General features: G+C 39.5%; 1 protein-coding gene across 3 annotated transcripts in view; it reads right to left on the reverse strand.

Moving 5' to 3' along the window:
- Positions 1-5,102: 5,102 nt before the first annotated feature.
- Positions 5,103-16,671, reverse strand: part of ATP9A (ATPase phospholipid transporting 9A (putative)) — a 91,407-nt gene continuing 79,838 nt past the window's right edge. For all 3 annotated transcript variants that reach the window (XM_005284173.4, XM_042858346.2, XM_065566009.1), the window contains exons 25-28: positions 16,011-16,119; positions 14,222-14,279; positions 11,911-12,114; positions 5,103-10,622 (exon numbers count right to left, since the gene is read on the reverse strand). In XM_005284173.4, coding sequence (XP_005284230.1) covers positions 10,486-10,622; positions 11,911-12,114; positions 14,222-14,279; positions 16,011-16,119 — 508 coding nt within the window. In that variant the 3' untranslated portion in view covers positions 5,103-10,485. The remainder of the gene's footprint in view (positions 10,623-11,910; positions 12,115-14,221; positions 14,280-16,010; positions 16,120-16,671) is intronic.

Raw genomic sequence — 16,671 nt, forward strand, 5'->3', positions numbered from 1 at the left:
CCTGCCAATGCTAGGCTTTTGCTCCAATTTTACCAGGGTTGTTACCACCAGCACAGCTCCTGCAGTCAGAGCTCTAGTGTAGACAGTCACTGGCATTTTAACCATAAGAACGGCCATAATGGATCAGACCAAAGGTCCATCTAGCCCAGTATCCTGTCTTCCAACAGTGGCCAATGCCAGGTGCCCCAGAGGGAATGAACAGAACAGGTAATCATCAAGTGATCCATCCCCTGTTGCCCATTCCCAGCTTCTGGCAGATAGAGGCTAGGGACACCATCTCTGCCCATCCTGGCCCATAGCCATTGATGGACCTGTCCTCCATGAACTTATCTACTTCTTTTATGAAGCCTCTTCAGTTTATAGCCCAGCTCTAATGGTGGAGAAACGAAGCCATTATGCATCAGTGAAAATTGCTGACACAAACTTATCTAGTTCTTTTTTGAACCCTATTATGTAAAACCAACATGTAAGCCAGACCAGCTCTGAGGAAGGTTAGGTAACACAGTGGTAAAGGGTCATGGGCCAGTCTACGCTAGGGTTTCCAACCTTGCTCCTACCCAAGGAGCTGTACCCATGGTAAATGCTGGGAAATCTTAAGGAAAAAAAAGTCTGGTATAGGTGCAGTTTTGATAAGCTTCTCGGGTTCAACTTTCAGGTAGAATTTAAGGAGGGAGAAATAATTTTCCAAGTTGGAATTTGACTGGGACATCAAAGTTATCTTTGTGACCCCCAAGTGGTAATAGCCAAGAGATTAATCTCTAGCAGCACAGTGCCCACTTGTACCATGCTGGGGCACTGGTTCAGAAAGCTCCCTATTAAATCAATCACTTTCTGTAGCATCTTAGAAGTCTCTGACCCAAGAAAGTCTTCACTTTAGCAACCTAACAAGATCAAAGCCGAAGGCATACTCATAGTTACCTGTTAGGGTTTCAGCTGCACTTCAGAGCCCTGATCTGCCCTAAATACAGCAGATCCCCATTCAAAGCCTTCTACACTGTCAAGAATTCCAAAGATGGCCCTGCTTGCAATGAGATACAAGAATGCAGTCATAGCAACAGAAGATGCAGAATACAGCAATTCATTAGAAACCAAATGTGTCAGAAAGAAGGTGTTGTTTGACAACAATAATGGCGATCCTTATAAATGTGCCTTTTATTCAGAAACTTAACTTCAGATTTACAAATGATGCAAAGGAATTCTGTGGCTGTGAACAATGTGCTTTGATTTCATGGTAGACTTAGCAATGGATGACATTTGTTTTCAGAAAGGTTACCTCACTAATTTGGAGATGGGTGATACACTTCACAAATGCCAACACAGGGCACCAACAACTTTTTGTTAAAAATCTTAAAAATGAATGAGTTTGTATCAACATAATGTTGGTGTTACTTACCCAGGTCTCTTACTACCGTTCATAACATTTTTCCACACACAATTTTTGTAAAGTGACAGATGTTTGTCAATGTTACCAGATACAACAGGCCTTAAGTATTTCTTGTGCTAGAATTCAGGCTCTTACATAGTTACATTTTATATGCAGAGAAGTGTAGTGCCAACAGTGTAGTTAGAATTTTGTTTTTGGAGTAGATGAATTGCATCATGAAATTGTGAGTATAGAACACACCTTGTGTGTGTAGGGTGTGTGTGTGCAATCTAATTATTTCAACATTTCTGAAATAATTGAACAGACTGTGGTAGTGTAATCAGCTCACCTTTGTTCATGCTCTAATTTATATTGTGGGCAATTATACTTTTCCCCTTGGTAAACAAGTTTCTGGTTATAGTTAAGCAACTCAGAGTGCATTTAAAATAAAATCTGTTTCACATAAAGGGACAAATGAGAATGACTATTACCCCCATCTTTAATGCACTAAATTCTTTTGCACAGATTGTTCTTGTTACTACTTCTTTATTTGAAACGATCTGAGCAGCACACAATATTCCTTCCTACGTGCATGACTGCAACAAGCCAAGTTAAGGAAACGTAAAAAGTTGGAACACTGTTGTTTTAATGGTGCCATATTTTTAAATCACTTTTTCTGTAACATGTTTGCCCAATATATATCTACCAATGGATGGGTCTAAGTGGCAGGGTGGGAGAAAAAAGAAAAGCACAGCCTTATACAGGCCAGATCCTATCAACTGCTGAATGCCTCCATCTCCAGTCACAGTCAATCTCAGGACTCTGGAGGATTCACCATGTCATCTAGAGACAGCAACTGAACTCAAGAGATGTAAAAACAATGAGGAGTCCTTGTGGCACCTTAGAGACTAACACATTTATTTAGGCATAAGCTTTCGTGGGATATAACCCACTTCAGCAGATGCATGTATCCCATGAAAGCTTATGCCCAAAGAAATGTGTTAGTCTCTAAGGTGCCACAAGGACACCTCGTTGTTTTTACTGATACAGACTAACACGGCTACCCCTCTGAAACCTGTCAAGAGACGTAGCATCAGAGCACACAAAAATCAAAGGGCCAATTATGTGCAAGGTTATATAGCCGATTGGCTCATGGACTACATGAGAAGCATCAAATGGTGTGCCCTTGATTGAATTTTACCACTCAAGTCAGTGGGCACAGGACTGGGATTTAGTGTTACCGAGCAGCATCAGTGCTCTCAGTAGTTTTTACTCATATTCTGTTGCCATAGGTAAGTGTATTTGTGATAAAGCTAGTGCTGTTATTTGCTTCTCACTTTGTTCTGACACTCACGGCTTCAGCATTGAGTTGCAAAATATTTAGTGAAAAGTTACTTTTGAGCTGCAATGGTTCTCTAAATCTGAAATGGGAAAAGAGCCAAGATTTTTGGTTTGGGGCTTATGGAAACTCTGCGGGGACAACAAAGACAATTTTGGAGGCCTGAGATCACACCTAGAATCTAAGGGCAGATGTGAGTATTCTATGATCTCAACGCCTTTCCCACTGTATTGACTTTGTTGATTCGGGGGGGGGGGAGGGGGGGGAGAGAAGGATGCTCCAGTGGTTAAAGCACTGGCCTGGGACTCGGGTGACCCTGGGGTTCCATTCCCTGCTCTGGCACAGACTTCTCTGCAAATCAGTTTCTCTGGGACTCAGTTCTCTAGCTGTAAAATGGGAATAAGAGCACTTCCCTACCTCTCAGGGCTGCAGTTAGGATGAATACTTTAAGAGCACATTGTGAGATAGATATTCTAGTAAGGGGGCCACACAAGTACTTAATTTAGAAAGAAAGTAAAAGCCAGAATCCATAATCACATTTAGCTCCTTCCCCAATTTTTTTTTTAAGGAAAGAGAAACCAGTACATATTTATAGGCAACACGAAGTGGCAGGAGCCTCATAAGACCCAGAATTACCAGCCAACAGCAAACCCATTTTTTATTTTTCTACAGAAGAGACTATAGTGTAGAATACAACCACAGCTGGGGGGGATGGGGCTGGCATTCTTTGGTGAAGCTTAGTCTGAAAACTTATCCCAGGATGCGTGATCTTCCAAAAATCTGCCAACCCCTGCAGTGTTCAAACTTCTTGTATGACCACAGCCTCATAAAGAATGAAATTAAACCCCCATGGAAATCTTTGACATTTGTAGTATTATGCAATGTTTGGGTGAAAAAAAAATATTGCAGAAATTCTCATTCCCTTCCCAGAGTGAGTTTAGCAAAACTATTTCTAGCTTTTTTTAATTACAGACTTCTCCACTAATTTATGGCCAGCTTTAAAATGAGAAATTGGTAACAGTTGGGAGTGAAATCTGTTACTGTAACTTCTAGAGCCTATAGCTTTCATTTGATGTGTGCAAACATCACAAAATTTGTTTATTCAACATTTGCTTTAACTTTATGTATCACTGAAAATGTTTAATTATGAAACAGGTTATGACTTTGGACCCTGAGTCTCATTGAACCTAATAGAAAACCATGGTTTTTTTCTGCATACTTTTTTAAAGCCGTCCTTTAGAGAATTTTATCCCCACTACAGAATTATTTTAGAATGGCTCAAAAATTAGATTTTTATTGTGTTCTTCAGTGTATTTTTAATAAATCTATATAACATTTCCAAAGAAGCCTATTGATTTCATTCTTATTTCATTCTATCAGAGTCTTCCACAGGAAGAATCTAAATGTAGCTTCAATTTTGTTTTTGTTCCCAAAAATTTTCCATATAAAAAACAGGCAATTTTTTTTTCAATTTGAAAGATACTGTGGTGCTTTTGGAGTTGCTGTTTAGCAGCTAAATAATCAAACATTCAAGATAGGAGAACTTCTGAAGAAGAGTCATCCTTAAGTAACATTATTCAATCATCTATTTTCCAAAACAAGGGTCTTATTCTCTTCATTTACATTGGTGAATATCAGGATTAACACCACTGACTTCCATGGAATTACATTAGTTTAAAATGAGAGCAGAATTAGACCGAGCATTTTTCTAAATGAGCTAGGGTTTATGACATTGGAAATTCAATTAGACTGAATGTAGAAAGACTTGGGACAGTTGGGTACTCTGGGACTAACTGGTTCTAGAAAACACAGAACTGAGGTAGGCTATTTCAATACTTAAGTTCCACCTAGTGGACAAAATTGCAAGGGTCTTCGTTTGTGACAATCTATAGCAGTTTGCTTGCAGTTACACCAATACAAAGAGTGGGAGAAAAATACCACAAAGAAGATACTCATTATAAATGTAACTATCCTGATGAATAGCTTTCTTAACACCAATCCATGCTCTTCATAAAGCTATTTAGCATTATTCTTCTGGAAGATTTAAATTAGGATAAGATCACAAGTGGCTAAATTCTTTCCATTGCTGTTTCCAGCAAATCATAACCTTAAAGGAGTGGAGGATGGCAACACCACATGCTTCCAATGAGAATATTTTTCTAGTTTATGAGCTGAAATAACCAGCTAGAAAACGTATTGTATATAATAAAGATATGATGAAAATTTCACACAAATTAGTAAAAATATATTTTACCTCAGTTTCATATTTCCCCTGCATCCAAATTACAAAGGCTGTAATACATCTAAACCTATATACTGTACCCCCAGTATAAACACCATGGACTGATCAGGACTAGATCAACTCAAGCCCACCATGCAAACTGTATATGCATAAAAGCATGAAGTTGCATAAAATTTATTTTTCCACCTGTTTTTACATCATTCCCTTTAAATTCTTACATGTTGGCAACATATAATTCCACAGAACAATAAATAATTTGCATTCATTTTTCTCTTGAATCAAAGGTATTTACATCTTTTTTAACTAAATGACAGGTACAAAACATCGGCATCTCAATAAATATCATTTTGACACCAGAATCCATTTCCCCATATAATTGAAAAGGTTTTTAAAGGCATAGAAGCACATGAGTTTTATTAGGCAACAATAATGGGCCATCTTGGCAAAGGTGAAGAACCCAGGATTTCATGCAGGTTAAAGGCTTGAATTCTTAATAAGAGCTAAGGATCTGCTCCATCAACACTGAAGTCAATGGAAAGACTTCAGTGAGCACTGGTTGGGCCCTAGATGTGCAGCTGGGTGGGCAAGTAGAAGTCCCTCTGAAATTCTGAGTGTGCAAATAGCTCATGATGGTGATTTGTGCAGTTAGCTTGTTTGCACACATGGCTGAGACAAGTGCATGTGAGAATTAGGTGTGTATTTTGCACCGAACTCTGCAGCAGCCATTACAAAAACAAAGACGCCACCAAACGTTAGGTCTTGAATTTTAAAGAAGCCAAAGGGGTTCAGGCACCTTACTCTTTTAGGTGCCTTTGAAAACCCCAGCCTAACCTCCTAAAACAGCAATAATTTCCCACTGGAGACACAAACAGGTTTAAATGAGTTTGCAATGAGATTTTATGGTTATATTAGTTCAGCAGACTATAGAAAAGTAGAGGGTTTAGTGCTGCTCCTTCTGGCTCTGCAGCAGCTGTAGCACTTAAACATAGTGTTCCCACAGCTGTGATGACACTAATGATGTCGCTGCTTACAGCTATTACAATTTTGGTGAGATAAGATACTATATAAGTTCAAGCTGTTGCTGTTGAACAAACAGCATGTTAAATTTCAGCTCCATTCTAAACAAAGGAAAAGAGATCGCTGTTAAGAGAAATAGGACAAGATTTTTTGGGGGGTGGGGAGGGGAAGAAGTATGGGATATGTGTGTATGTGCATATATATATAGGGCTATAAGTAATGAAATGCAAGAAACAAAATCTACCTCCTATTTTAAAAAAAAGCATGACAGCACACCTTTAGTTAGTTACATCAGTGATTCAAAAATGAACTGCTTATGAAATATAGGCTATTGTGGTACAACTGGAAAGGGAAATAGAGCACTGATCAGAGATCTTTCTAAAGTAAGCATGGGAAGCAAGAGCAAATGATGAAGCACATACTGCTGTCTCCTATAATATTACTCGTAGAATAGCCCCATAACATGGAAGTTACATAAACTGCTACAATTCACAAATATGAAGAAGTTGCTAAACAAAACATACATACTTGCTAAAAAAAAAAAAAGTCAGTTATTCCAAATAAGCACAAAATTCAAGTATAACAGAGGAAAAGATGTACTGTAACCTAAACTTCCAGTATGGCATCAATTTACTATGTGCTGTAAATACAAACATCTGAATGAAAATTTGCTTTTAAAAACTTTTTTTTTTAAACATATGGGGAAATAGTTTACAGACAAAGTGCTAAACTTAAAAAAATAGAACAATCATACCTCCCCCGTCCCTAGTGTTTGTAAGTGGCAGTTTTACTTTTTTTTTTATTGCTTTTTAAAAAAAATAAAATTTATATCCAGAGAGAAATACTTCCTAGATTTACAACCTTGTGCAAGAAACTAGCTGTAAAGGAACAAGGCTACACCCCTCTCACATAATGCTAAAGATGATAATCCCACCATTGGTAATATGAGTTCCTTATTAAGGTTATGAAGCCATTAAATATTACTGAAATTGCAATTCACTCCCATTCTTGGTATAAGTTATGATTTTGCCAATATGGTCCATTTAGTGTAAACTGCATTGACTCCAGGAGACAGTGAATTCTAACTTATACTTTCCAAATATTTACATACAGTAGCATGGCACTGTTATTCTTACTGGACATTTAACTACTAATACACAGCTATTAGGGGCAGGAGTCATTACAAAGATATCTACTGTCATGTATTTTCAAAAGGACAAGAGACTTAACTTGTCAGTCACAACAAGTTGCCAGAACCATTCTTGATTATTACATTTAAATCACTAAATCAAAATTTTGATCTGGGAAGCCAGCAACAAATGCATGACTCACCCTATCCTGTAACTGTAGCAAATCGCTAGGAGAACATGAAGGATCTTTTTGGCAAACAGATGTAATTTACAAAAAGCTGACAACCCAATTCTTCTACAACAAAGGTTTTCAGACACGGCTTTTCTTCTCTGAAGCAAATCATAGAAAAATACGGAATTGAGCCTCCCCTGATAAAAACCTGTATTTAAAAAAGAAGAGTGGAAATATTTTGCTGGAAAAAGTTTGTGAGGGGATGTGGGAAAGTGAATTTTTAAAAAATACCATAAACATGAATACAACAGCTAGCTAATTTTTCTTTCTTGTTGGGTTGTTTATAGAGGATGCCATTGAGTATTCTGCTTTTATGGGGTACCAGAGAAAAGACAAATCAAAGCCATGTAGCACAAAAGAAAAGCCACTGTTTTATCTTAACAAGCGCTTGCTCTTCTTATTCCTCTAAAAGAGCTAATAGACCTTGAAACATAAGACTCTAAATCAAGTATGCAGAAAGGAGACCATTGTATCCAGCAGTGCTGGAGGCTACATTTCCCATCTTGCACTGCAGTCTAAAACATTTATTCATCCACTATCAAAATGGTCATACATAGAACTACTGAATGGTAAGGACCTGGTATTTCCCGCGATGGCACGAGAAGGAACCAAGGAGCAAGGAGGAGGGCTCTAGAACACACAGTAGGGGTGAAAAGAGCCAACAGTGCAGGCTCCCTTTTCCCCCAGGCTCATGGCAGCCCCTTCAGGTCAATTCAGTGTGGTGACAGCACTGTCAATTCAGAGAATGTGAAGGTAGAGAGCATGGCATGCTCTCTTCTGAGCCCAGTAGGTTTCCCATCAGGAAATCCAGTATGAACTTCATGCTCTTTGAACCCTATTGGAGGAATAGGGCCATTGGCAACATGGCTCCAAAGAGGAACAAGCTGTCAGGAAGAGGGGGAGATCCAGGAAGGTTTCCACTTATGTAGATAACCCAGAATCTACAGGGTGGAAATTAATATACTTCAACTGATCCTTTGTTCTGCAGAAAGGAAAAGCAGCAGGTTTTAACTCACCCACTCTGGGAACATCCTAGATACTGCTTCAATTCATGCTCCTGGTTTCTCCAGGGGGTTGTTCTTTGAGCAACAATGACAGGTCATAAGGGCTTTTGCAGAGCATGTGCACGCATCTCCTCCTGCTTCTCAGCCATTTATGTGATGAAATGAATAACAGACACCCACGCCTTTCAAGATTGCTAAAGTGTTTGGAACTTGCATTACTTGTTGGACCCACATGTATCCAGGATAGCCATGTCATGCAGCATGTTCTTCAAAGAGATTAGATTTCCTAGTGCAAGTGAGACAACTAAGTAATGCTAGGGTTTTCTGGAGCTCATAATCCAAAACACAGAGGTGCAAATCACTGCCCACTACAGATCTCATTTTAAACGCTGCTCCAATTCTGCATTTAAGTTTGTAAGCCAGAAAATGTTATTTATCATTTGAATGCTTGTGAAAGTCCCAGATGTGCAGCAATGGAAACAAAAGTTGGCAACCCATCGAAGAGATACACTATGGCAGAGAGGGCTCGCCCTGCTGCTCCCCACCTAAGCACAATTTAAAAACACCGCAAGGGGAGTTCAGGGTATTGGATGAGTCATTGCTTGCCTCCCTGCTGACCCTGCCAATAAGGGTGCTTAGTTCCAGTTATGATGGTGGTTTTTATTATGTGGATTCTGCTTCACTAGAGCTGGATGGACAGAGACCACACAACTCATTTATCACAGACTAAACAGTTATTAGATAGATGTGACTGCCACTAAAACTATGCCACATGTGACCCAGCGGTGGAAGCCTCTATTAGCTCATTGCCATACTCCTAAGCTTTCCAGTCATATATTTCTGTCCCCATCCGCAAGGAATGCTTTATAAATTATGTGGGTCAATGCTTTTTTTAATTAACAAAAACATACAAACAAACAGAAAACCAAACACACCCCCTCTGGGAATTTTGCTGTTTAAAATAAATGGAAATCTTATCTGTGCTTCACATTAAATAAACTACCATCTTGTGCATGGGCTCAGTTTCTGACTGCTCTCAAACGTACATCTATTGAGGCAAGTTCCAGTTTTAAACAATGCAAATTCCATAGTTATCTCAAACTGCCTCTCTTTGTAGACTGTGTCATGAATGGCACGTGTAGATGACTGCCTAGGCTTATTTGCAGCTCATCTTCATTAATTCATCCTAACAGGAAACAGATTTTATGTAACTGTGAAGAGTAGCGGCCCTGTGACCTTTCCTTTCAGTCTCCAAGGATTCAAGACACGGCTGCCACATTGTCTGCAGAATAGGATGAGTCTCTTATGCTGTCAACACGTTCAAAAGCTGATCAGCTGCAAGTTTCCTTCCAAAAGGCTTTGCTTGAATTTAGGTAATTTGCTCCTATAACATAACTATATAGTGTAGTTTATTTGTATATCATCAGCTCCTTTTAACAAGAAGCACAAAAGCGAAACAAAATGCAATTTTCCCTTTTTTGGATGATATTTCTCAATGTGCACTAAGTGCTGGAAATCATCAAAACACACTAGATTTTCTACGTTCAGATCTTTCATTTTGACTGAAGGAAAAACTCAGCCAGTCAGGTTTTCCTTATGTATAGATCTGTTTTAACACTGGAATCCTACAATCAAAACAGCATGACACCACCCAGCAGTCAGCTGTTGGTAGTAATACAGTACATTACCTATTTTAAGGGACTCCCCAACACACACAAAAACTCTCTCTACCCGAATTGAAAAGATAAATAATAATATAAAAATATAACACAATGCAAGGAACATCACAGACACTTAAACTAAAAAAACAAAACAAAACATCTGTCACGTATAAACTTCAAGGTCATTTAGCAGCTTTCAGGTACTCTGATCTCACATGAGAAACCAATTATCATTGCAGTTACATGCATTTGACCCCAATTAAGTAAAACCAAGTGACAAAGACTGAACAAACTATCAAGTGCCCTACACCTCCCCAAAAGACTCTATTTACTGTTAGGTTTCAGTTTACTGCAGTTCTTAGTCTTTTTCATTAAAGCAGCACATAATATTGATTACTGCATAATCCTATCGGACATAGTTCTTACAATGACAAATACATGATTTCTGTCTCTCCGTGGTGTGCAAAATTAGTCTCTGCTCTGTAGACCGAGCAGCTCTATGACGTGAGCTTCGAGTAGCTTGGGGGAGAGAATCTTCGCCTCAGGTACTTCAGGACGTAGAGAGGAAGGCAGCTCACCAGAGTGATGACGGTGACCTTCCACAAGAACGACAAGGTTGCAATGAAGTAAACATCTGCAAGGAAAGAGCACAGAAGCAATGGAGATGGGCTGTAGACTGAAGTCAGAATTGCACTGCATGGGGAGGATCAAAGGTCAAAGTGAAAGCTTCAGGGGGAAAAAAATGCAGCCCAGTAAAGCTTTGGAACAGCCTCCTCCTCTCACACACACAAAACAGCATTTTTGCTCCCTATTTTTTTTTTTAAACCAATGCAATTTCTGTTCCCCAACCACCTCTTGCTCTCTTCCTTTCTCATTCATGAAGGATATAGCTTTCTCCCTAACACACTGCTCATCTCATTTCAATAAGGCGTTTTGTCTAGACAGACAATTATGGACATAAACCCGATATGAAATATTGAAATCCTTCACCCCCCTGGCAAAATGAACTACATTAGCTTCCTTTAAAGGGTCTCTAGATGGATTTTAGCTCTGGGAGTTCTTTTTCTTTAACTCGCTAGTAGTGCTGAATATGAATTATCTCTGTTCATTCAGATACCATGCAGCACCTCTTTTTACATTGTATAATCACAGAAGCACTATGGATATATTTGAAGTGCATTCAAAGATGAGCCACAATACTCTTGTGTAAGAGATAGCCTTATTGCACATGGAGGCTTTGAACCGAGGAAATGAGAGGGCTGTTTTATTCTGCAGCAGGATATCATCCTAGGAGTTTGCAAGGCTTTCTGGGGGAAGTAGTGACATCTTGTGGTCCCTGATAGTACACTGAAACACGTTGCAGGGATCTGATATTTAACGGCCTGACTGCCCAGGGAAATGTGGAATTCATTATCTGTTTTCTTCTAGCATGTGAGATGCGTCTTCCACTTAGACAAATGAAAATATAAAACAAAAGTCCAGATGAAATAAAGAAATTGAGACAAGTTTTAGTGAGTCCACTACTACATCCAGCTAACGGACATGGTCTTTCACTCCAGCAACAGAGGGTGATGCTTTTACATTCAGGGGTCTCAGGTTCAATCCCCATAGATGACCCAATCAAGTGGTGTCTCGTGTGGGGATCTGAACTGCTGGGAAACCCTGAAGGCCAGGATGAGACTCCTGGGCCAATGTGTAACATATTGGCCAAGTGTGTCTTTGTCCCTCTCTAGTGGCTGGACTGTGTAATGGGATCTGAGAGTCTGCTACTGCCTTCAAGCTAATGGATCTGGTCTGTGGGATAACTTACAATAGGTTAGTTCATCGGCAGTTATGAGCCCAATTTATGCCCTTACCCTCTTGTTAAGCATGTAAACATGTGACTGGAAAGACCTGAAGAAATAGAAGATATTTAACCTTACCAATAAACTCATGTAAGAAGACCAGAGAGGCTATGTAGCAGGAGAGGCTGAGCAACTCTGCCACTATCATGAGCCAGTGCCATGTCTGGATTGTTAATGCCACCATCAGTAACTCAGTAAGAATCAGGGATGTGAAGGAAATAGCCACAATGTGGACAAATTCCGACTCAAACAGTAGAAGAGCTCCATACATGATGATACTACCTGTGAGGGAAAAAGAAGGAGAGAGGCTGGATATGTTACTGCTAAACATCAATCTAAGTTCTAAACATCAGTCTCAGTCCTGAAAGTGCAGAAACATAAGGTCACCTCTTAAGACAGTTTGCCATGGCTTTTGATAATGCACGTTGGACAGTAAATCAGTTATTTATGACCTGGCATTAAGAAGATAAAAGAACTTCTGTGCAATGAGTAAGAGACCCTACACAGGTGGTCAATGTTTCATAGGGGCATGTCAGATTTACAGATGTGGAAATATGAAGTATATTATTTTAGCTACTGTCATAGATCACTTGAAGATTATGGCGATCTACTTGTCCTTCCAGAAAAAGAAGCACAGTCACTACTCAAAAGAGAAGACAAATATCAAACACTTGTAACGTCTCCTGTGCTGCCCTGAAGTCCGGATGGAAGCACAAGGTGTAGGGATGCTGAGTGCATATAATTAGGTTTTCTGTGCCCTCCTTGGGCCAAGTCCTCCACCCTAAACAAGCACAAATTAAAGTGGCATTAAGGAAGCATTATTTTGGGCCCCTATTCCGGCTGGGCTGGAAAGCTCACACAACTCCCTGCCCAGCCACCTGCACAAATAATTCATGTCAGCAGCATGAGTAATTGGCACCAACATCCATCACATGCTAGTTTCTGAGGGGAAACCCTATAAGGGACTAGAGCCTGAGCCACAAAGTTCAGATCCAGCTCTGAACTCTCCAGCGTTGGGCCTGTTCAGTTTGGGTCAGGCCCACCACTGCTAGCAACTAGTCTAATTGTTTAGCCTGCTGCTTTCTAGTCATTTAGCACAGTAGATATGAAGTCACTTTAACCAAATACTGTAACAGGATAGTGGCCTCATCTGAGAAAGAACTTTTCCCCAATGCATCATCCTCTGGCTTTGACTTTCCACCACTTGTGAACTTTCTATAAATGTCTTGGCTTTGCCATAGTATTTATATAGCAACTGGAGTCCATTAGTCCTGCCATAGCATTCTACTGCATTAGACTCATCCCCTGAAATCTAACAGAGGTTTTCTATTGCTGGCCCCACTCCCCATTTAAGGATGGCAATGTCATTTAAAACTGCTGATTTGGGCACATTTCTTTCCGCTTCTGTCGATAAAGGAGTTTGGGAAAATATCATTTTGTCACAGGATCGTATGGCCATTTTAACTATACAACCTCAACACTAGATGTACATGTGTTGCATGCTTCCTTAGCTAATAGCAACAGAAATCACTTGTGCTTGAAGTTCTCTCTTTCTTTTTTAAACCAACAGGCTGACTTTCTAGGAGTTAAACCAATGGGTACATCCACACTTGAAACAAACACAGGGTAACCAAATATCAGGGGGTAGCCGTGTTAGTCTGTATCTACAAAAACAACAAAGAGTCTGGTGGCACCTTAAAGACTAACAGATTTATTTGGGCATAAGCTTTCGTGAGTAAAAACCTCACTTCTTCGGGTAACCAAAGTAGTTTTGTTAATTGCTTCTAGCAACTTGAAGATAAAAGCCCAGATAAAGTGCAAGTTATTTGATCTCAAGAACTAGAAGTTTCTTCAGGTCCTTCACCAGAAAGGGTCATTTCCTTGGCTGGGAATAAGCCAATCATCTCAGCTAGGTAGTAACCAGAACTGGAACTATTATGACTAATAGATAATAATGTGTTTATATGGTGGTTTCCCTTCATAGATTTAAAAACAAAGGCAAGTGTCATTAACTTAATTTTACAGGTGGGATACCTGAAGTGGGGTAAGGTGAAGAGACTTGCCAATGTCAAAAAGCAGATCAGTGGCCACAGTGGGAACAGACCCCAAATCTCCTGAATCACATGCTGTCTCCTATCATGACCCAGTACTTCAAAATGTTGGTAAGCCACTTGCTACAAATGTTTAGTTTTAAGTGATTTTTTTCTAAAATTTTTTGCATTAGTAAGATGGTTGCAGTCATTGTTCTGATGCAAGGAATGGCTATTTTCACCCTATCCTAAAGGGTCGTTATTCCAGCAATACTCTACTTTTGATAATACAGCAGGACAGCTATATAATTCCTGACAGGTACGGGAACACTATGAGAAAAAAAGGTGCAGTTTCTTACCTTGATAGATACTTATCAAAACCCATATTAAAAATGTTTTATATGACAACGGTCGCCCCTATAAAGAAAAAGAAAGACAACAAATATGACTTTTGAAAACTAATTTATAGATTATCAAGCAACTCTGACATAAATCTAAAATAGATGGTTTAGAGGTGACCTGCAAAGAGAAGAAAATTGATGTCTTTTTTGTGCTTCCTCATGGTGCATAATAGGCATTTGACTATACTGTCACAATTATTTTGGTATAAACAGTGCTTCGTATCAGTATAGCTATTCCTGTACGGGAATGGGAATAAACTATGTTTTGGTATAGGGTTACCAGTATAACTGCATCCACACTAGGGGAATTCTGGGTATAAGTAAAAATGTAAAAAAAATAAAAATCACTCTTCTAACTGACAAAGCAGTACAAAACACTGTGTGAAGACCAGGCCTAAGGATGGTTGGAGAATTGGTGGTTTATGACCTCAGAGACCACATGAGAGTGAAACCAGATGGAGATGGGAGGTGACTTATTCAGACTGTTGGAAAACACTCACTTTGCTTCTGTTGGACTCTGTTTAATGGAAATTCTTGGGGGAAAGGATGTCTTCGTTGAAGAATCAACTCACCCTTCCCTTCAATTAAGGACGTTCCTAGTCCATATACACAAATCATTCAAAGAGTTCTCCAGAAAAATAGAAGAGTGGCAAGACTTGGCATTCCTCACATTTCTAAGGTAAAAATCAAATCAAGTGGACTTCTCTTTTTTTTAAAAACAAAGAAAACTCTTTCAGGCCTCCTGTACATATCATAAAGCAGCAAAAACAGCACAAAACCAATCCTTTGTTCTCTTTTTAGGTCACCTGTAAGGCAAGTCTCCATGCAAAAAACCATCTGAACTACTGTTTTTGAATAGCAGTAGAGCTAGTCCAGAATTTTCCAGCAGAACAGATTTCAATTGGAAAATACTGATTTGACAAAATCAACCCATTTAATGGGAACACATCAATTTCAATAACATTTTCAACAGAATGGGGGGGAGGGATAGCTCAGTGGTTTGAGCATTGGCCTGCTAAACCCAGGGTTCTGAGTTCAATTCTTGAGGGGGCCATTTAGGGATCTGGGGCAAAAATCTATCTGGGGATTGGTCCTGCTTTGAGCAGGGGGTTAGACTAGATGACCTCCTGAGGTCCCTTCCAACCCTGATATTCTATAATTCTATGAAAGGAGGGGATGGTGGGTTTTCCTCCTAAAGTTCCTGTCATTCTGTACCCACAGCACGATGCTGGGTCCCTGTCACTTTCCCCCCTTCCCACAGCTTCAGCATGGTGGTGGGTCAGTGCCTGCTCCATCCCATCTTCATGTCATCAGTGACCAACACCAGTGGAAGTGAGAAGCCACGATGAGAACTGGGGGGACACAGAGACTGAGGACAAGTGGAGGTGTCATGTTCCAAAATCAGAATATTCCTTTTTTGTGGGAAATTCTGAGGTCTGAGATTTTATTCCGATTTGAAAGGAAACAAAATTTCAAACATTCAGAATTTCCCACAGGGTGGAAATTCTATTTTCTGGCCTGTTCTAATAAGCAGCTAACTGTTAACACACACAACGAGCTGTGAGAAAATAAAAATAAGTTAAAATTGTAAATAGAATTTTGCCTCTTGACAACTGTACTTTTAGAGTCATACGATAAAGTACCATGTCTACTGTGTTTGGTTTGTCTCTCTGAAAGCCAGTTCCAAATCAAGCCAAAGATTATATATGGAGCAGATGGAAGAGAAACAGAATAAGATCTACTGGACCTTAAGAAGATCTTTGTAGAGCTCTGGATACAACATAGCAACCTCAGATTTGACATCCTTGTCTAAGACCAGAGAGAAGACTGGAAACATTGTATAGATTGTGGAATACCTGAGCAGAACGAGACAGGAGACATCAATAGAGCACACATTGTTTAAGCCATAAAAATGAATACACAAAGTCTTCAAAAAGGAAATACATGCTGCTCCCTGCATCTCAATAATAGTCACATAATAAACTCACAAATGGAACACAATACTGTATGTACAGCAAAAAAATTGCAACATTTACTACTTTAAATTTATGAATAGAACCATTCCTAAACGGAAGCTGCAGGTATTGTAACCAATGTTACACATTTTCCTTTTAGAGATGGAACAATTTCAGTGCTGGATTTGACTAAGTAATTCAGTTCAGAGGGTTGGGGTGTTTTTTTGTTGTTGTTTTTGTTGGTTTTTTTTTTTTTTAAACACGTATCTGAGAGCATGAGCAAATGAATATTATGCAAGCACAATGACATGGGCATAGCAATGTAAGTAGTACGGGTGAGATTTGGGGCTGTGCCTCTCAAAGCCCAGAGGGAGGAGGAGGATTAAGGTGACTTTAAGCCACCTTTATGCTCAGAGGGGGATAAAAGGGTCCCCCAGCAGGCTAGGTCTGTGA

Source organism: Chrysemys picta, chromosome 13 (assembly GCF_011386835.1).
Source record: "Chrysemys picta bellii isolate R12L10 chromosome 13, ASM1138683v2, whole genome shotgun sequence".
NCBI lineage: Eukaryota > Metazoa > Chordata > Testudines > Emydidae > Chrysemys > Chrysemys picta.